The sequence below is a fragment of the Mytilus trossulus genome, chromosome 1, assembly GCF_036588685.1.
Source record: "Mytilus trossulus isolate FHL-02 chromosome 1, PNRI_Mtr1.1.1.hap1, whole genome shotgun sequence".
In the NCBI taxonomy this organism is placed as follows: Eukaryota; Metazoa; Mollusca; class Bivalvia; order Mytilida; family Mytilidae; genus Mytilus; species Mytilus trossulus.
Window position 1 is genome coordinate 106,002,956 of NC_086373.1, and position 22,161 is coordinate 106,025,116.

General features: G+C 30.7%; 1 protein-coding gene across 3 annotated transcripts; it reads right to left on the reverse strand.

The window, feature by feature from the left end:
• Positions 1-533: 533 nt before the first annotated feature.
• Positions 534-21,789, reverse strand: LOC134695790 (regulator of chromosome condensation-like). Of its 3 annotated transcripts, none has more exons than XM_063557218.1 (11): positions 21,670-21,789; positions 10,166-10,277; positions 9,051-9,244; positions 8,329-8,508; positions 7,119-7,263; positions 6,665-6,736; positions 5,907-6,065; positions 5,531-5,650; positions 4,440-4,595; positions 3,842-3,947; positions 534-3,306 (listed from the first exon to the last, which is right to left on the reverse strand). In XM_063557218.1, the coding sequence occupies exons 2-11, from the start codon at positions 10,275-10,277 to the stop codon at positions 3,246-3,248; spliced, it is 1,305 nt and encodes a 434-aa protein (XP_063413288.1). In that variant the 5' UTR covers positions 21,670-21,789; the 3' UTR covers positions 534-3,245. The 3 variants fall into 3 exon arrangements, with proteins under 3 accessions (XP_063413288.1, XP_063413279.1, XP_063413271.1); XM_063557209.1 differs by having other exon boundaries at positions 21,503-21,687; XM_063557201.1 differs by lacking the exon at positions 21,670-21,789 and adding an exon at positions 12,573-13,262.
• Positions 21,790-22,161: the final 372 nt, after the last annotated feature.

A 22,161-nucleotide genomic window follows, 5' to 3' on the forward strand; every position in this document is an offset into this window, starting at 1 on the left:
CACTTAAATCAATGAATGTGTTCATAGATAGTAAATGTTTTTAAGTTCTGTTAAATTGTCCCTTTTAAAATTGTTATACGATGATGACTGATGTACCCATATTTTGACTATTTTATTTATTGTGTCTGTTTATTTAATGCATCAATGTAAATATAACGGAATTTGATGAGACTGTCATTAAAGTGAGAGGGTTAGCGCTATAGAACCAGGTTTACTTCACCATTTTTATATTTGAAAATGCCTGTACAAATTCAGGAATATGACAGTTCTTGTCCATTCATTTTTTATGCGTTTTGTTATTTGATTTTGCCATGTGATTATGGACTTTCCTAATTGATTTTCCTCTAAGTTCAGTATTTTTGTGATTTCACTTTTTTGTATTTATACCGATAAATGTTTCAACTCATTAATTTCCATATTTTCTTATGCTACGAGGCCCACAGTATCAATCCATCGAAGGCTGCATAGTGACGACTACAGATGAGATGGTTTTCTGTTCATTCCATTCCAAATAAATACAAAGAATGCAATAATTGTGTTTTATATTTTAATTCATTAAAACATTATGGCTAAAACGTTACAATGTTGAACTGAATACAATTTTTGAGGGAAAAAATGAGCACCGGCAAAATTATGACAAAAAAATCCTACATATCCACCAAGAGCAGCAGATTTCAAAAATAAACAAACATACATCAATTGTAACATTCTTAAAATGAATCAAGTTATTAATGTATCTTCACTTTCAGCAAAGATTATTTCAAATTTATATAAAAATAGGTGAATTCTAAAAATTCATTATGAATTGATTGATGTAAATAAACATGTTTTAAAAGAGGTGGTTCATGTTCAATCAATGAATATGATTATCAATGAATAAGGTACATGTGGACTATAAAAATAATATCTGCTGTATTATTGCTAACAAACTCATTCTATCAGCTTCCTCACATACAATTATTTCACTGCTATAAATGATAATAATTTTTCTATAAGGAATTTTCCAGAAAAAAATTAGGGAACTGGAAGTATCTTCTATCTACTCAAACATAATAATGGTTAAAGCTTGTAACATACATATTATTAATGTTGTAGACAAACAATTTCACAAATGACTTTATTTGACAATTAAAAATATTAACAAGATCTTATTTACATGTTGTACAATGACATATGATTGACCCTGAGGTACATACAATGTATTCGTTAATTCTTGTCAAATTCATTCTTACTGAGATGTCAGAATATATCCGATGTTCTTAAGCCAGAACAAACAGTAAATGATAAACTAACAGAAAATATATGAATTAAAATAAATCCACATGTATGGTAATTAAAAGAACAGCTTGTTTTATGTTCCAACCTATCTCAATTTATATTCAAAATCAGGAAATGCAGAATGTTATTGAGGTTTTTTTTTCAAGGACATTACTTTAAATTTATTGGGTATCAAAATATCAGCCTCATTTTCTGAGCCACAAGTTTTATTGTTAAAGAAACAAAATTATCATAGGACAGGTTTAATCAAAACAAAACATATTACTTAATTTCATTTTGATAACACTCATTCTAAATGATGTACAAATAGATTCCTTGCAGGTGGTTTAAAAAAAATCAAACAAATAAAGACAAATTAATTGAATCTCTTTTCAATATGAACAAGGGTTGACAAAAATTACCATGCAAACATGAGCATAATTTCTTACATATAGAAGTAGAGGTAAACAAATGAATATTAAAAGAAATTATTTCTTTTTTAACTTAGTTTAGGGCAGCAGCAGAAGTTCAACAACTTATGTTCAAGTTGGACATAAATATGCCATCAGTAAAAGTTTTACATTTGAAGGAAACAAAAACCAAAATATATAAATTAACTTTTTAAAGAGCGAACAGTTTTTATATAGTATTGAATAGAGTAAATATTAAGTGAAAAACATGTCACTAGAATCCAGTATGACATATATTTATTTTTGTTTGTTAAATCTGACGATTTAGCACAAAACATTTTTTGTTGGAACAAAATAGCCTAAACAATATTTTTTCAAACAGAAGTCAATTGAAAATCTGGAGAAAACAATGACACTAAAAATATATAAAACTATTTGGTAAAGCTATAAAATTTGTCAAATTTACTCAAGGCATTTCACATATACATAAATACATACAATACCATTTCATTCTATGTAATCATCAATATCACCATTGATTTATATTGTGTTTGCTGCCTTGTATGATTCTGATTGAACATCGTAAAAAGATAAAACTGTATAAAACCATGGTTAAAATCCTAGGATAAGATCACAGAATGTCTAATGGCAGCTTCCAAATAAGAAATACTCTTATAAGCATGTTTAGCAATAATTAACACTAATTAAATAAATTCTGTATTGGAATACATATTATCCTGACATAAATAAGAGATTTTTAACCAAAAGTAGAATTTATATGCATCATATTTTTTAAATAAACAACATGTTAATTATAATGTGGTTATCATAAGAATATGGACAGACATTTTGACAGAAAATTATTGTTTGCAAGATGAACAATGGTCAATCTTGATATCTTCAAAGTTTCAATGTATATCTTAAAAATGTATTGTTTAAAAAAAAGAAAGACAAATTGATTTAAAATATTTTGTAACACTTGTCCCAATTAAAAATTAAAAAAAAAAGATTATCTTTGCATTGCTAATGTAAGATTTGAGGACTATCATGTTGCTAACAAAAGATATGACAGACTAAAAAGTGTTTCTAACAGCATTGATGCAAACATTAGTAGTTACAGGCTAACATAAGTACTTAAAATGATTAAACAATTTTTTTATGAACATGTTGCAAACATTAGATTTAATGACAGACAAGGAGCTATGCAACAAGATATATCTGTTAATGAAAAAAATCGTTTTGAAACAAGGATGTTAAAATAACCAGACTACACTAATAAAAACAATGACACTATAAATTATTGTAACACATTAACCTTGTGTCAAACAAGAGTGCACATGGTGAATTGTCTCCCCTGTTTTACTTGTGATTGAATTCATATTTATAATACAGGGGTCATAATAGTTTTGCTTATAGTACCTGGAAAACAGAAGAAAGCACAAAAACTTAACATCTACCAAAGAACCATGAAAATGAGTTCAAGGTCTTATGAGCCTACCAGACAGACATGTTCACCCTGTATTCATTCCATTCATCAAATAAGATTGACCTATTGCTTTCTATTGCTATAACAGTTGTCTATTGGTCTATTGTTAATAAGACTGTATGCTGTCCTCCAGCAGATAAACCCACAACAGTTCTGAAAAATAAATATCAATGCTTTAACAACAATTGCTTTTATTTATTTACTATCAATATTAATTAAAGCCATAAAACTTTGAAGAAACTAGAGGCTGGATGGATCATGCAGAAAAAAATTCATTTACCATGACACTAATCATTATAATAATTTGAAACAATTAAAGACCACTATATGAAGAAAAATTGTTTCCAATTCATCCAATCTTGCTAACTGAAAATGTCCCTAATCCAATGTTTTAATAGTACTTTATTTAATTTAATTAACCTTTTTGTATCTGTTTATTTCAAGTTTCTTCTTTCCAAATGGAACCTGTTTCGTATATGGAAATATCATAATTGCTGTCTCTCTTATTTTTATATAAAAATGTGTATTTTGTATTTTGTCAACTAAAATATTCTGGTTTTATCTGTTTTATCTATCTTACCTAACTTGTAAAGAGCCAATAGAATGGAAACATATTTTGACTGTGGACATGTACCAAATTTATAAAGACCAATATATAGTTCTATCTGAAGCAACTAATTGTTCTTACCTTGTTTCTAACTGTTTCCCCGACATTTTGACTGGTTCCCATACATCTTCCTCATCTCCTGTACCCAGCTGTCTACTAGTTCCCATACCCCATCCATACACAGTACCTATATGAAATTGAATACACAGTTAATTTCATAACCTTACATAATGGAGTCTAAATTTGTGAACTAGATGATTAAATTCATGTGGAACTGTAATCAAAAGGAAAAGCATTTTCTTAAAGAAAAACTAACATGCATTTAATTCCATTTTTGGAATATTTAGATATAAAGTCAGTATAAACAGGGTTTTGATTGAAAATCATGCAATCTTTACTCAAAAATCAATAGCAATTTACACATGTTCATTGATGCGTGTGGAATGCGTAATTGACTTTTGAGATAGATTCTTCAGTCAGCTGTGCCATTCATGCCTCTGTAGTTATTATTGTAAATGTACAAATTTTGTTTATAATCTATTCTGATCTGTGGTTATTTCTATGGTGGAAGAAGAAATCTAAGTATCTAAAGAAATAAATTCAATATCTTAACTTTAACAGCAAAAAAGACAGACAGGAAAACAACGTCTCACCCAAGTAAAAGCATTATATAACTTACCATCTGCTGTTAGTGCCAGTGACACTGACTGTCCAGCAGCAATGTCTATGATTTTATCACTTAATTTTGTTACTAGTGTAGGCTCTTTCATTTCTCCACTATTCTCACCCAGTCCTAACCTGCCATACTCGGCTCTTCCTATGGTATACACTTTTCCTACAACCATAAAATAGCACATTAGTCAATTATTTATGATTTGACCCAATAAAAGACTAGAAAATTAAAAAAACTGTCTATTCAGTAATTTGCATTTGTGATGATTGATTAATGTCAGCAACAAATTGTGCATACTGTAAATTATTTATGGGTTATTTGTAATGTATATTTTTGGAACATTTAAAGAGTACTGCAAGTTAAAAAATTATTGCTAGTCTTTATAAATGTGAATAAATGTGACCTGGTGATTATCATGAAAATACAAAACTCACACTCTGATACATGTAATAAGATATATAAAGACTGAAAAAAAATGCTAGATTAATTATTGTGATTATAGGAAAAGCTGCATACTGATATATGTATCAGATTCCAGAATGCAATTCTTATTATTGTGTTGAGTCAGATTATAAGTGTGATAGCTCGCAGGAAGACATGTCACCCTATCTAAGCACTCTTTTCATACTTCAACCCAACTGGTCTACTTTTTCTTTATTGCTGCTTGGTTAGCAGAAAAGCAGTTAATACACATTTGTTTGTCTTTAGTATGGCCCAGTCAGATAAAACCCATTACCTCCCACATACAAGGTGCAAATGCTACCATTGTAATCTTTTCTACATCCATTTTTTTTTTACAAGAGATTTAAAAAATTAAAGATAACTAAAAAACAAACTGTAAAATTGAGAATGGAAATGGGGAATGTGTCAAAGAGACAACAACCCGACCATAGAACAGACAACAGCAGAAGGGTACCAACAGGTTTTCCATGCAACAAGAAATTCCTGCACCCAGAGATTTCACCCTATCTATTTTTTCAAATTAATGTTCATGAGATGAAATAAGTATGTGTCAGAACAAGAAGCTGTTACATTTAATAATTGGTAGCGTGAGGCATTTCCTATGCTTATTGCCTCCTTATCTGTTATATACTTACCCTCCTCATCTAACAACATTGTATGGTGCTGGCCAGCTTGGATTTTGGTCCATTGTTTATTATGAGCTGCAAATGATGGAATCCACTCTGGTATAAATCTGTTTTGCATATCATCAAAACCTGAAATTAAAATATTTATTAGCTTTTTACATACAATACTTAAATCTAGTCGCCTTATTATTTATTTATCTTCCATGAAAAACCTTAATGTGCACACTTACATGGTCATACAATAAATTTCTCTATATCCACAATAAATCTGCTAATAAAACAAAATCATGATGTGTTTATTAAATCATTTTAAAACCCTTAATAACCTCTAACTTGTATCATGTTTTCTTTCTTTGTGTACAATGAATGGATTGGTCATACTAACCTATCTGAAAGTAGTTATTAAGTCCCCAAGAATAAATATCACCGGACTCTTTTTCTTTTGCAAAGGTGACGTACTGTCCTGCCCAGATGTCTGAAAATGTGGCATGCTTTCTACTACTGTGTTTTCTGCACCGTACAGGCCCCATTTTTAATATAGAATCTGAAAAAAACATACTTTTGTGAAAAATAATGTTTTGAAAGCTACTGTTAATTATATCAAACAAGGAAAATCTAGATAGCATAAACACAATAAAATAGTACAGGGCTGTTAATTAAATTGAATTGTTTTAATATTTCTTTTTTTCTATTAGATTTATTTTGAAATGTATATGTATTTCTGCCTTTCTGTAATGACACCTGTAAATTATACCTTGTCCATCAAATTTCTTTTGATTAAGAAAAACAAGGTGTTGTAATATTAATAGAACCTTGAGAATCAATCTTTTGACTTCCTCCCTGACAGGGGCTGAAAAGGGTACTTTTCACTTCATACTTCTACGACAACACTGCCAAGCATTGCGCAGGTGTCTCATTTCCTCCTCTGATAAAAATCAGCTTTCGTTTGGGGAAGGGTTACCTTCTTGTTGGATATATAATATATATATATTGGACAGCAAACAAAATTACTGGTTCAGTAATCTTAAATTTAAGAAACAAAAGATAACATATTTGATTAATTTGAAGTAAATACTCAGGGCCCTCAAATCTTTATTATTTTTAAAAGATGAGTTAATACCACCCTTAATATGAGTGACATACCTACTCCTCTCCTACTGCCTCGACCAGCAAAGCACTCAGCTACTCTTCCTAACTGGCCTTGTTCTGCACACCCTAAAAAAATAAACAAAAATCATATATTGTAAATTCATCATCATTCATACATAAGTTAAAAAGGCAAATGAAATTAAATTATTGTATAGCACTTCTACTGTTAATGTGATAAAAATGGATTGCAATACAATGTTCCTATTGGCTGGAACACTGGAAGGAATAAAACCTTTTTTTAATTTAACATTTGTGCAAAATTTGTATTTGAAAATATTCAAGATCTTTCATATTTCACTTGCAATTTTACATCACAAATACAGAAACATCAGCTACATTTAGTACATCTAGTATCAATCAGCCTGCAATTACTTTTTAATAAGTCTTCATACACAGTATTGTTATTTTAAGATATTCCATGTTAAAGGACAAGTTATAATATGCCAACCTCCTGTAAATATTTCCCCTTTGATAGTAAGGCATACTAAATGGTCTCCTCCAGACACTATTTTTACAACAGTCTCCCCTGGGCACATCTCAAGGGGGTCTTTACTTATGCCACCAGAGGTTAAGCCCATTGATCCATTTGCATCCTGTAAAAAGATTTACATAATAATATGATTACACTATATACAATGACAGTTAGTTGTTAATCTAATGTTTTTGTTTGTTTCTAAGAATGTTCCAGTAATCTGGAAAGACCTGGAAAGACTGTTTCTCTGTATTTATATCACCTATCCCCACACACCCTATGACCTCTGGTTTTCCAATCAAAACAATTAAATTTAACTTGAAAAATTATAATTTAAGAAAAAGATATCTTCCTTATAGTACACTTTCAGTGAATTAAGTTGGTTCTATCTAAAATTAAGACCACGGTTTATCAGGGTTATCAGATCTACCACTGGTTGTTATCGTTAACATTAATGTGAAGTACACAAATATGGTGACATGGAAACAATCAGAAATATATTTGACAATATCAAATCTCCAGGTACCAAGTGAATATATTGTGCCCTACAGCTGATTGTCACTATGCACTTTTTTTTCAAAATACACAACTGGTGCATGGCACTGGAGTTTCCCAATCACTGCCTCATATCTTTAGAATGTTCATATAAAAACTTATTGTGTATCTATCATGTAAATACTGTACATTGAAAAATGATTTTTTTACAAACATTTTTTTTTCACAGCTTATGAGAATTGAAAAATTGCAAAAATTAACAATGATTGATTGATTGTTGGTCGCATTAGCACAACAAGGCTATATCTTGGGGAGAGCTCATTCAAATATTTTTTATACAATTTAAAGGATATTCTTAAAATCAGACAAAAAGTCCTTCGATAAACTAAAATTCTAGATTAAAGCAAACTGATTATTTACAAATAAAAAATCATTTTTATATTTTATAATGTATTTCAACTTCTTTTAAGAATGAAACAATATTTGTAAATGGAACGTTATTAAATAAATCATACATATTATTGACATTGAAATGCTTCTTACGAATCTCAGCAAAGTCAATACAACTAATTAAAACATGTTTAATAGTATATTGCAGTTACAAGGAATACATTGTGGTTCTACTTCATTTTTTAAAAGATATTCGTGTGTTAACAATGAAGAGTATTGAAAACACTAAAACAACACTTACACGAAAGTTACCCCAAGCATACACATGGCCATCTTCAGTTAAAACAGCTGTATGACTATCTCCACCACTAACTTGTACAACTTTGTAAGGCAGGTTTAATTTAGCTGGGTACATCTCTGATCCTTCTTCTGAAGTATCTCTGCCAAGGGCTGATTCATCATTGCAACCAAATGTTATTATCTAGGAAAGAAAATGATTGCATTATGAAATATTATCATGCTATATTCTAAAGAAAACTTTACAATAAACAATTCTACAATTTCATAGTTAGAAAAGTATCACCTTAGTTTTAGGCCTCACAATATCCCTTGAAATAAATACTTATAAAAACTAACACTTGAAAAAGTGTAAAATTTCAATGAATACAGAAAAGTAGTTATTTGCATATGATACAGTAACAGGGTAGATAATAAAAGAAATTATGGGTATATGATACAAGAACAGGGGAGGTAATGAAGAAATGTTACTTATGGACAAATAATACAGTAACAGGGGAGGTAATGAAGAAAAGTTACTTATGGTCATATGATACAATAGCAGTGGAAGTAATGGAGAAAAGTTTTGTATGTTAAATCATATTTTTTTTGTAAGTAGGATAAAACTAGTGTATGCCCATAAACATGATAAAGGAAGAGCCTCTAATCCCTATTGTTCGAGACAATCAGATGATTATTTACACATTTTCAAATTGAAAAAAGACCAATCCAGTTTATTTTCTTTACCTCTCCCTTATTGGTTAAGCACACTGTGTGCATACCACCTGCACACACTTGTACAATCTTGTCATCCAGTTTTACAACTGCTGGACGCATCCTCTCCATGACATCTTCTCCCAGTCCAAGCTGACCAACATCTCCTTCCCCCAATGTAAGAGGGATACCTGGAACTGTAAAATCTGGGTGTGTGTGGTGTGTAACTGAAATGAGCAAACGTGATAAAAAAATTATTGAAAATATCCTTTAGACATCTTTGTAAAGATATAAGTGATAGTGAAATGAAATTCATCTCTGTCTATATATGATAAAGTTCCATAACATATCACAAATTAATAATAAAAAAAAAAGGGAGCTTAATTGAGAAAATATAAATGAGTCATCAAAGTTTCAGAATAAAAGTGTTTTTGAGATATTGTCCAAAATACTGGTAAATCCCTTCTTTTTTTATGAAGAGTCCCACTTCTTCAAAATGTCAGAAATTTTCACAAATCAAAAAGAGCTTCTGTCAAACAATTGCAACCTTCCAAAGTTTCATAAAATTGTTCAAATCGTAAAAGTATTTTTGTGTTAAAAAAAAATATAAAGAGAACTCATATCAACAGATATAAACAATTCAAGAAAGTTTCATAAAATAGGTGAAAGTGTTTGAGTAACTGTGTGACATGTTGGCGTCCAACGAACAGCCTTGGGTATACCATAATACATGTACATCCAGTAAATGGTGTATTAAAATACAAGCATTTTTCCAATCTCATGACATTATTTATTTTGACTGACTGGCATTATTTGATTAATTGATGTAGACCTGTCTAACATCTCTTCTACTAGTTAATAGCTATCCTTTATTACTTGAAGATTATTGTCAAAACCTCTCTTACATATATATAACATCTACGATAATCACTTGGTGATCATCATTTATATCATACCAACCTTTTTTTAAGCCAAGTGTAACAGTTTTGAGGTAATCCAGCAAGGGTAATCCCATTGAACTCAAGCTAGTAGTTTGAGGGTTTCAAGTCTAGACAATCATGTTGATAATAGAAATTATTTATGCAGCAGTAATGTTCTGCTCTAACAAATGTCTAAGATATATGGACACATTTAACTGATAAACTTACCTTTAGAATTTTTTGAATCCTCCTTGATAATGACTCTTTTTTTAGGTTCTGGTGTGACCTCTGAAGAACCTGATCCTGAACTACGACCTCTCTTTTTACCTCTTCCTGGCATCTGAAAATATAATTTTATATGTAATGTGTTTATTCTCACCTAAAGTTGATGTTCTTTGAATTTACACATCTTTCAACCAGATGCTCCGCAGGGCGTAGCTTTATACGACCGCAGAGGTTGAACCCTGAACGGTTGGGGCAAGTATGGACACAACAATCAAGCTGGATTCCGCTCTAAATTTGGATTGTGATTAAATAGTTGACACAGCATAGGTTTCTGACACAGAATGAATGTATTCAAATGAACTTAAAATTTTTGTTTTCTCTTAGAGCAATTCACTATGCTGTTGAATATTAATTCTCTCAAAAAAATGTTTGAAGAAATTTTCTTTTTATTTATGAAATTTCAAATGAGAAAAATTGAACCCAATTTTTTAATCACATCCCCCTTTCCCTTATTCCAAAACTAATTTCAATTAAAATATTCTAATGGAGTTTGCAACAATTACTACTCATTTAAATACATCATAAAATATTAAGATGTAAAAAAAACTGCTTGTTATCACTGAATGGTAAAGATTATTTAAATTTATCAGTTGGTAGTAAAAAGTGAATATACATTGTATATTGTATATAACAAAGATTTAAGTTGATTCGGGACAAAGAAAGATAACTCCAATTAAAAAAAATTCTTGCAGATATTTCTTGCTTACTATACTGGACAAAGAAAGATAACTCTTAATTAAAAAAAAAATTGCTATTTCACAATATTGTGAAATTAGATATTTCTTGCCATTGCACAATACTGTGCAATTGAAAAGACTTGCTATTGCACAATACTTAATATAATAATTTTAGATCCTGATTTGGACCAACTTGAAAACTGGGCCCATAATCAAAAATCTAAGTACATGTTTAGATTCAGCATATCAAAGAGGCCCAAGAATTTAATTTTTGTTAAAATCAAACTTAGTTTAATTTTGGACCCTTTGCACTTTAATTTAGACCAATTTTAAAACTGGACCAAAAAATTAAGAATCTACATACACAGTTAGATTTGGCATATCAAAGAACCCCAATTATTCAATTTTTGATGAAATCAAACAATGTTTAATTTTGGACCTCGATTTGGGCCAACTTGAAAACTGGGCCAATAATCAAAAATCTAAGTACATTTTTAGATTCAGCATATCAAAGAACCCCAAGGTTTCAATTTTTGTTAAAATCAAACTAAGTTTAATTTTGGACCCTTTGGACCTTAATGTAGACCAATTTGAAATTAAGAATCTACATACACAGTTAGATTCGGCATATTAAAGAACCCCAATTATTCAATTTTGATGAAATCAAACAAAGTTTAATTTTGGACCCTTTGGGCCCCTTTTTCCTTAACTGTTGGGACCAAAACTCCCAAAATCAATACCAACCTTCCTTTTATAGTCATAAACTTATGTTTAAATTTCATAGATTTCTATTTACTTATACTAACGCTATGGTGCGAAAACCAAGAAAAATGCTTATTTGGGTCCCTTTTTGGCCCCTAATTCCAAAACTGTTGGGACTGAAACTCCCAAAATCAATACCAACCTTCCTTTTGTGGTCATAAACATTGTGTTTAAATTTCATTGATTTCTATTTACTTTAACTAAAGTTATTGTGCGAAAACCAAGAATAATGCTTATTTGGGCCCCTTTTTGGCCCCTAATTCCTAAACTGTTGAAACCAAAACTCCCAAAATCAATCCCAACCTTTCTTTTGTGGTCATAAACCTTGTGTCAAAATTTCATAGATTTCTATTAACGTAAACTACAGTTATAGTGCGAAAACCAAGAAAATGCTTATTTGGGCCCTTTTTGGCCCCTAATTCCTAAAATGTTGGGACCAAAACTCCCAAAATCAATACCAGCCTTCCTTTTATGGTCATAAACCTTGTGTTAAAATTTCATAGATTTCTATTCACTTTTACTAAAGTTAGAGTGCGAAAACTAAAAGTATTCGGACGACGACGACGACGACGACGACGCCAACGTGATAGCAAAATTTGCGGTCGTATAAAAACTATAATCGGCTGAATGATCTATAACATTAAACTAATGAACTATGGTAAATCATCACATCTTAGGTACAAATCTATCTGCTGAAATAGAAAATAGTTTATAAACACTACAATCCTCTGAAATATAAAACAAATATCAAGACATTTTCAAGTTATCATGATGGCAAACAAGGTTATTTGTGTTTAACCCATATACATGTACATATAAATGTAATGATCCACATCTATTAATTTACTTTTTTCTAAACTAAAATAAATAAAAAGATTTTGATTTCTTTAAAAATCCTAAAGGTAGCTTACACTAGGGGAGAGACCACAATTATCTACAGACATATCTTCATCCATTTTTTCATTCTCTAAATTTTGTGAAACTTTGTTCTCAGACATATGACTTTGTGCTTCTTTTGTCTTGTTATTGGGTTTGTTTAGTTGATGTCCTGTTTCTTTCAAGTTACTGGATCCAGGTCCTTTACTGTCACAAGTCTCATTACAAAAGTTTTTCTCCATATCTTTATATTCAATTTTATCACTCTCAACATTATTTAGCATTGCTTCAGATTTTTTGCTTTCTTCCAGTTTTGTTTTATCTTCAAGTCCATTAAGTTTTGTTTCTTCAGTTTCTGTAAATTCATGATTACTTGGCCTGTTCGTAGGAGCTGGTCCAATACTATTGCAGTCTGAAGTGTCTTTTTCTGATTGGACTGATATTTTCTCTTCACACTGTTCACTATTATTTTCAAGTTCTATTTTTTCTGTTAAATTCTTGTCTTGATTCTTCAATATTTCTTTTGCTACTTTTTCTTTTTGTGAATGCATCATGCTACTGGCTGATTCCAAGGAAGATCTATTTTCCTTTGTAGGAGAATTGAAAGAACTTGTAAGAGGCATGGCTGTTGTATATCCAGTTAAAGTTACAACTTGTGCTGAGTGAGCTTAATTCTGACCATTATATTGGTACACTGTATAATGAGAATCACTCAGTGTTTTAGATGTCATCTGCCAGGAAATGAGGGATGTAATTAAATCCCTCTGGGTGAGCAGTGATTATTCAGTAGCTAATTAAATTATCAGTATAAAGGACAAATGAACAACTGGTAATTACCCAATGTGATGATGCTTACAGGTATTCTAAATTACAGGTGATCTCAAACAAAGGCCCATAAGGCTTTTAACAAATATAAATAACATGCATGCATCATTGACATTGGACAAAATTTTTCATTAAAATGATAAAAAAAAAAAAAAAAGGAAAAAACAAGTATACTACAATATTAATATTTGTCTTTCTTTAGGTTACATATTATTTTTAATTACTTTTAATATTTCAACAAATAATTTCAAACAAATTACCCGTCTAAAGAATTCAAGAATTATAAATTGCTGTAAATTTAGAAATTATATCTCCCAAATTAAAAAAATAATGCTTTTCCCCAAACACAACCTCAGTCTTAAATTCTATCAATAAATTGATTCTTTAAGGAAAGTATATGGGCTATTTCAAAAAAAATGATGCCTTTCCTTTAAACCTTTGTCAGTCTCTTGTATGATACTATATCTGTAATGTTTTTAGGTCAGATAATGTATTATGATTAGTTGGTCCTAACTACCAAAGATAATAGCAGTATATGCTCTGTTTAAAAAATATTGTCCAAAATTGTACCTCAAAATGTCAGGAGTGTAACGCTTTTAGTGTGACATTTAGAAGAAAGCATGTGCGTTCATTGATGATATAGAATAATTAAGGGCAGATACAATACCAAACAATATCTTTCATCCAACTATTATATCTTGACTATGATTTCTTGTTTAATTCTTCCATATATTTTCATTTTTATGAGCCTCATAAGGTAAGTCAAATAAGTTTGTGTTAAAAAAAAAATGTTAGTAAAAGTCAATATGCTGCCAGAAAATGTCTTTGTAGGTGAAATAACATGTTTCTGTACATCTTGCACGGTTTATTTTTTTTGGTAAGTATCATAGCTTGGCACAGGTGCATCCAGTTGACCCTGAAGTTCTACTACTGGAATATTATGGTTACAATAAGAGGACTACCCAGGTCTGTCAGGAGTGTAACAACTGGGTTAAGATGTATTTTTTTTAGAAACAATGTTGTTATAGTTGTTGTTTTTTCTTGAATTTCAGTGAACATTACCTGTTACAGTTTATCAGTAACAAACATGCCATTATTATGGCCTTCATTGCTTTTGTATGCTCAATACTTCAATGTCAGGAGTGTAACACAAAAAAATGCCTTATTTCAATCTTATTAGCAAAGGTAAGTTATTGGAAGAAAAACAAGCTGACAATTATTATAAAATGACATTACTACACCTCAGCTTAATACAGAATACAAGTCTACATCATTACTTTTGAAATTTTTGAACTAAAATTGCAATTGAACTAGCTTGTTTAAATGTGTTACAGTCCTGACATACAAGTATTGAGCATAAACAAGCAATAAAGGCCATAATAATGGCATGTTTGTTACTGAAAATATGCAACAGATGGTGTTCACACTCAAATTCCAGAAAGGAAAACCAATAATAACAACATTGTTTCTATAAAAAAATAACATGAATGTTACACTTAAACATTTTAAAGCGTTACACTCCTGACATTTTTGGGTACATTTTTTGACAATTTTTAATATACAGAGCACATACTGCTACCATCTTTGGTAGAACGAACAAACTAATCATAATACATTATCTGACATAAAAACAGCATATATATAGTATCAAACAAGAGACTGAACAAGGTTTAAAGGAAAGCCATCTTTTTTTTTAAATAGACAATTAGCAAAATTTGTAAATATGTAAGAAGTATATATTTTTTTTTAACCTGTTCTTAGTTTGCACTAAAATAATATGTGAAATATAAAGACTCTACATGATTTCAGGTCAGTTTCAGGTTAAAATATTGTAGCAATAAATTATGGTCAGGAGTGTAACATTTGTTACACTCCTGACAAGTTTCTGATGTAGCTTATCTATAACAAAATTCAACATGATTCTTAATTAAAATAATTGTAACATCTTTACAATGTTATGAGAAAGCTGATCTGTCTTGTAAAATTGATTTTTCTGCACACTATTCACCAAAGATTCTTAAAAATTAAAGTGTAATTCTCATTAAACATGTTAAAAGTTTGCTCTTTGCTCAGAAATTAAAAAAATATGTAATCAAATATCTAATAAATTTATTTATTTGTGAGATTGTAAATTTAAAATAGATATCATTACTGATTTTCTTAACATTCCATTAAAAAACAGTCTTACAGTTACTGAAAAAATATGTCAGGAGTGTAACAAAAGGATAAAAAACACATGTTTGTATTTTTTAAATGAAGAAAACTTAGAATTGACTGAAGCAATTGTTGTGAAATTTTTAAAGGATGTAATTAGATCATATATGTTTGCTTCCTTATACTTTTTATATAAAATTAAAGCTTTTGCAAAGAGATATAAAAACTTTTGAAATAAGATATTAAAGAATACACTAAAAATTGGTGAAATTTACATATTTAAAAAAAAAAAACTGTTTATAAGTTAAAAAAAATTGCAGGAAAATCATTTAGTACCTTTATTGCAACAAACAAAAAAATTACATTGATATTTATATTCTTATTTATGTTTGTCAGTTGATATTATTATTATGTTGTTTCCTTTGAAAAGTGGATGAATTCTTATGAGTAAAATGTTGTTAAAATTTTTGTTTTTATTATTTTGCATTAACCCTTGGTAGTTTTGTAAACTTGAATGTCTCTGGATTAAAGAAAAATGATAGAAAAAAGATTAGCAATGACTTAATTTTTTACCATGTTTGTCACACTTTGGCATCATTTTTTTTGAAATAGCCCATATAGTTTTCAATATTAGAAGAATCTCCTTTCACTTTAAATTTTGACATTCTCATTTTCCGATTTTCCGATTGAAATTTTCATCATAGAAAGTATTTATTATATCTTGCATTGTAATTTTAAAAATAATGTTAATGTACAATGAATATAAAGGAACAAAAATAATAAAAAAAGAAGTTATCAGTAGTTTACATGGTTTAGTTATCATCTGTTTCCAAATACAATGTACATGTATACATCTTATTGCAATAAGAGTATTAGTAATAAACAAGAGTGCACATGCTGTATTGGATTACCTCCTTTCTGTGAGATCATTGGTTTGAAATTAAATATTTCAAAAGATAAATTTTATGCTAAAAGTTTCACATAAACTTCACATTTTTGAAAATCCATAACAAAGAGGTCAAGGTCAATGGATGATTTGTCCTGCTTCCAGGTAAAATCAGGTTATTTCGAACTGTGTCAGGAAAAATCACCTCACTAGCTGTGGCAAATCGTCCTACACCTAATCCCTCCACTTTTCACCAACTCGCCCCTCTTGTGAATAGGGGTTAATCCCGTTATTATTCCTGCCAACTGGCCTCTATCAATGACAATTGGTAATTTTTAGATGAATATTTATGTGCTCATGTCAAAGCCATTAAAAATAATAGGTTTGTTTGTCCAAACCCTACCTACTAAGAAAAAAGCTGCCTACTCAAATTCTTTTATTGTCCTGATTTGAAGAAGTTTTTTTTTTTATTCAGATAGATACGAAGACTAATAAACATCCGATACTTCAAAGAAAATGCCTACCTACCTACCCACTGTCTCAACCTTTGGGTAGGGATGGGGCAAACCAAAATATTTTTAATTGTGGCCCAACAGTTCAGTCGTAGAAGCAGACAGCTACTGAACTTTCTAACGACAATGTATTCATGTTCTAGTTCCTAGTTCTGACATCTTATCTAGCACTTTTTATGTTTGTCATAATTTACTTAATGTATGTTTGTTTTAAATGTTCTTGAAAATATTATGCATACAGTACAGTCATGGGACAAAAGTGAGTTCCCAGTCAAAAAAAGTCCCATCATTTCAATTAAAATCAATACTTTAAATTATTACAAAGTAACTCTATGAGCGATTTTTTATAAAATAGATACCTAAAGATGTAAAAATAATTTTGGATGGAACATGTCTTCTGATTGGCTGACGTAATTTTGTTATGAGCCCAAAGACATAATTTAGTCATGTGACTGTGACGTCAACAAGGTTTTTTCATGGTTTTCTACGGTTTAAAAAGGAATTTAGAATTATAAGAAATGACTGAAATATTTTTTCTATCTATTCGAAATAACATAAAAAATTTGGTGCACACTGTTAAATAACCCGCTACACGCGTTATTCAGTGTGCACCAAACCTTTTATGTTATTTCTTTATAGACAGGGCCTATAATAAAATATTGTTTGTTTTCCCAATCCCGACCGACCCTGCAAAAATGGCCCTACTCATAAAATTTTATTGTCAAAACTAAGCCAAATATTATTTTTTTCATTTCTGATTTTCGGGCTTGCCGGATCATCTGATAATATATATTCAGGCTTTTGGGAAAAATAAAAACTATTTACCTACCTACCTACCCACACCTGGCTTGTCAGGGTAGGGATTGGAGAAACAACAAACAATATATTAATCTAGGCCCAGAAAAAATATTAGTCATTCCTTAAACAAGAGGCTCTCAAGAGCCTGAATCGCTCACCTGAATTTTTTTGGTTTAACCTCTCATCAATGATTATTTTGGCTTTTCAATTTATTTAAATGTTCTTTGAATCATCCTATTTTCTTCAAAAGCAAAAAAAAAATTCATATTCTCCTATGTTCTATTTTAGCCATAGGAGCTATGTTTCTTGACATACAAGGAAATGAAATATAAAATTTATACTAGATACTCTGAAACTCTGAAACTCATTTAGCCTCAAATTGATACAGCAGTTTCAAAGGAGAAGATTTTTTAAAGTAAGTCAACATGATGAACAAATTGTGAAAAAAGTCTTTAAAGGGCAATAACTCCTTAACCCTTTCCTCCATTGAATTTTTTTTTTTGCATACTTGATTCGCATAGGATTTTTTTGATAAAATGCTAAACTTATGATTTGAAGTATTAAAGCATTGTGAAAAACAACTATTTCATCAAATAAATTTAAGTCAGATATTCCTATGATATTCCTTTTCATATTGGATACAAACTTTATTAAGTCAACTGCAGACACTTTGTAGTCGAAAGTGTTTCAACTGAGGTACTACACAGGCGTCAAAAGGCGTCATTATGGAGTAAAGGGGGTGGCGTCAAAAGGCGTCATTATGGAGGAAAGGGTTAAGAGGTCAATTGACAATTTTGGTCAAATTGACTTATTTGTAGATCTTACTTTGCTTAACATTTTTGCTATTAACAGTTTATCTGTATCTATAATAATAATAAGATAATGACCAAAAACTGCAAAATTTCCTTAAAATTACCAATTAAGTGGCAGCAACCCAACAATGGGTTGTTTGATTCATCTGAAAATATCAGGCCTGATAGATCTTGAGCTAATGAACATTTTTACCCAATGTCAGATTTGCTCTAAATGCTTTTGTTTTTGAGATATAAGCAAAAAACTGCATTTGACCCCTATGTTCTATTTTAAGTAACAGCCGCCATGTTTTTTGACGGATCAAAAATCGAAGCACACACTTTGTGCAGGATAATCTAAGGAACAATCATGCTAAGTTTCATCCAAATCCATTCAGTAGTTTCAGAGGAGAAGATTTTTTAAAGTTAGCAAATATGATGAACAAATTGTGAAAAATTGTCATTAAAGGACAATAACCCCTTAAGGGGTCAATTGACAATTTTGGTCATATTAACTTATTTGTAGATCTTACTTTGCTGATCATTTTTGCTGTTTACAGTTTATCTTTATCTATAATAATATTCAAGATAATGACCAAAAACTGCAAAATTTCCTTAAAATTACCAATTAAGTGGCAGCAACCCAACAATGGTTTGTTTGATTCATCTGGAAATTTCAGGGCTGATAGATCTTAAGCTGATGAACATTTTTACCCCAGGTCAGATTTGCTCTAAATGCTTTCGTTTTTGAGATATAAGCCAAAAACTGCGTTTGACCCTATGTTCTATTTTAAGTAACGGCGGCCATGTTTTTTGACGAATCAAAAATCGAAGCACACACTTTGTGCAGGATACTCTAAGGAACAATCATGCTAAGTTTCAACCAAATCCATTCAGTAGTTTCAGAGGAGAAGATGTTTGAAAAATTGTTAATGACGACAGACGACGACGGACGCCAACTGATGAGAAAAGCTCACATGGCCTTTTAGGCCAGGTGAGCTAAAAAAGAAATGAATTAAAAGATGTTTATCTAAGGTTTTCTTCAATTCTTGTGGTGATGACAGGGTTTGGAACAAACACCCTAAATGGTGCCTGTATAGAGGGATAAAATTATCCCTCTTAAAGGAGTATTTTTGTTTACACTGTTTTAAATCAAATTAGGGCAGAATGGCATTTTCTTTTTAAATTGGCTATAATCTCTAGCATTATATGCATCAACATATGAACTTTACTAAAAATTGGGACGACCAGTTTGCTGCTAAAGTGACAAAACTTGCAATCTATTGTATACCTATCTGAACACCTGATCAACAACAAAAGGAACAGTTGACCTTTAATTTAAATCAAACAATAGAAATTCTGTTCAGTGAAGCATAAGTGAGTGGAATTTACCTGATCATCACAGCTTTCAATCATGGTGAACAATACATTGCATATTTAAAACATGACGGTACCCAAATTGCACCTATTTTGACAGTTTTTTCGCCTACGTTTTTTTATGATCAAGAAAAATATGTCCATACTGCGTTTATTTTGTGTCCCCATTTTTCTTTATTGTATAGGTAGACCAATTTAATTTTTAATCCATATTGGGTCATAAATAAATGGGTTTGAATCAACCTCTAAAGCATCCATGATTCTGTAATGAGGAGTGCATCCATGCTTAAATTCACATCGTCAAAAGTCTAATAACCAAGCTTTTGTTTAATTTCTTCAAATATTTTGAACAATTGGATATTAGTCCATGCTTATTATTCATATTTTATGAAATGGATACTCATTATATATTTTATCGGTAATTTAGTAGTTTCCCTTTGATCATACTGCCTAATATTTTCGAGTATCAATGTACTGGCTGTATCACTGAAAGTATTAGGCAATACATTGCGTGACGTCATAACATTGCGTGACCTCACAATTACCGATAAACAGAATTATAGGTAGTTTCGATTTTGATACTGACTATATCATGTGGAATATCTTAACTCGCCCTAACAGGCTCGTCTAGATATTTCACATGATATAAATGTAGTCAGTATCAAACACTCAACTACCTATTATTCTATATGTATTTGCTAATTTTAAAAAGATGACGTTTTGATGATGTTGCATGGTGAAGTTTTAGTACATTTTGCTTTTTCAGTAAACAGTCCATCTGTGAATAGATACTGTGAACGTTTTGTGTATATCTAAATATGTTTAACTATGTTGAAAGACATGCATAGTATCAATTCATAAAAATACAAATTGTTTAGTCTCTAGGAAATCTTGTAAGAATTCCGTTGCACTTTTTTCTAAATAGGTGCAATTTGGGTACCCTTATGTTAGTAAGATAAGCAACAAACTGGGCATGTGCATATTAAGTTAAGAACATCAATTGGTGCATCAACTGTTGCAAATGCCATTCTGCCCTATTTTGATTTAAATCCAGTCTAAACAAAAATGCCCCTCTATATAGGTATAATCACCATCTAGAGGGTTTGTTCCCAACCTGTTAAACATTAAAAGGTTTTCATAAATATTGAATTTATTTATAAGAGGCATGAACATATACAAAGGGATATCATCTTTTTCCATTTAAGTTGTGTGTGCTGGCATTACTAAATACATTCATTGACATTGTGGTTTATCTACATGTATTTGTCATGAGCAGGGCGAGTTGGCAAACCTTATTATTTCAGAGGGATTTTAGACCTTTTGATAAGTGTTACCCTTATGGCATGTTATGACAAAGGGATATAATTGACGATACCCTTTTAATAAGTGGAGCGAGTTGGTAAACAAGAGGGGAGCGATTTTTTAGGAAATGGGTCGAGTAGGTGAAAAAGAGGGGCGATTAGGTGTAGGCGATTTGTCAAAAGTTCCTGATAGCAAACCAATATCATGGAACAACGTAGTCCAAATAATTATGACGTCTGGCAAGGCTATTTTAATTTATTTTCTTCTGGGACGCCTTCCTGCGTCAATGTGAGATAAAAAAAAAATCGAAAAATACCCACAGCAGACGGCATGATCATGATGATTATCTGGACTATGTGTAGGAACAACGTGTTTTACTATAAACCGATCAGATCGTCTGTTCTTTTAAACCAGATTTTTTTTAACCAGATAACGTTCATGGATAACTACTTAATTACAAAATTCAAACTGAATATTTCAGTAGTACCTTTTCAACAAATCTATTTAACGGTTTCTACAGTTGTTAAACTTTACCGCGCTGCACATGCGCTGATTCAAAAGTAGAGTGCATTCCCTTGGCAGAGAAACAAATTCGGCACACATCGGAAGATATTTAAATTGAATGTAGAATGCCGAGATTTACGAATTGAATGGAAATATTTACCGACAGCCGATCCAGTCAAAATTTACCCTATTCATTGAGGCCAAACTATTTAAAGACCTCAATTTATAACTTATAGAGTGACATAATACAATCGTTATGTCTCTGATGAGTGTTATCAGAGACATATACAAATATATATATTGCATTATATTTCTCTAGTGTTATTGACTCGGACGCATATATAAACTAACGGGAGAAGAATTTGACCGAAATATCTAACGTGCACTCAGTAGATTTTTATCTATTTAAGCAGAAAGGTCAAACCTTTTGATTTTCGGGGGGGGGGGGGGGGGGGGGGGGGTCAGCTGAGGGTGA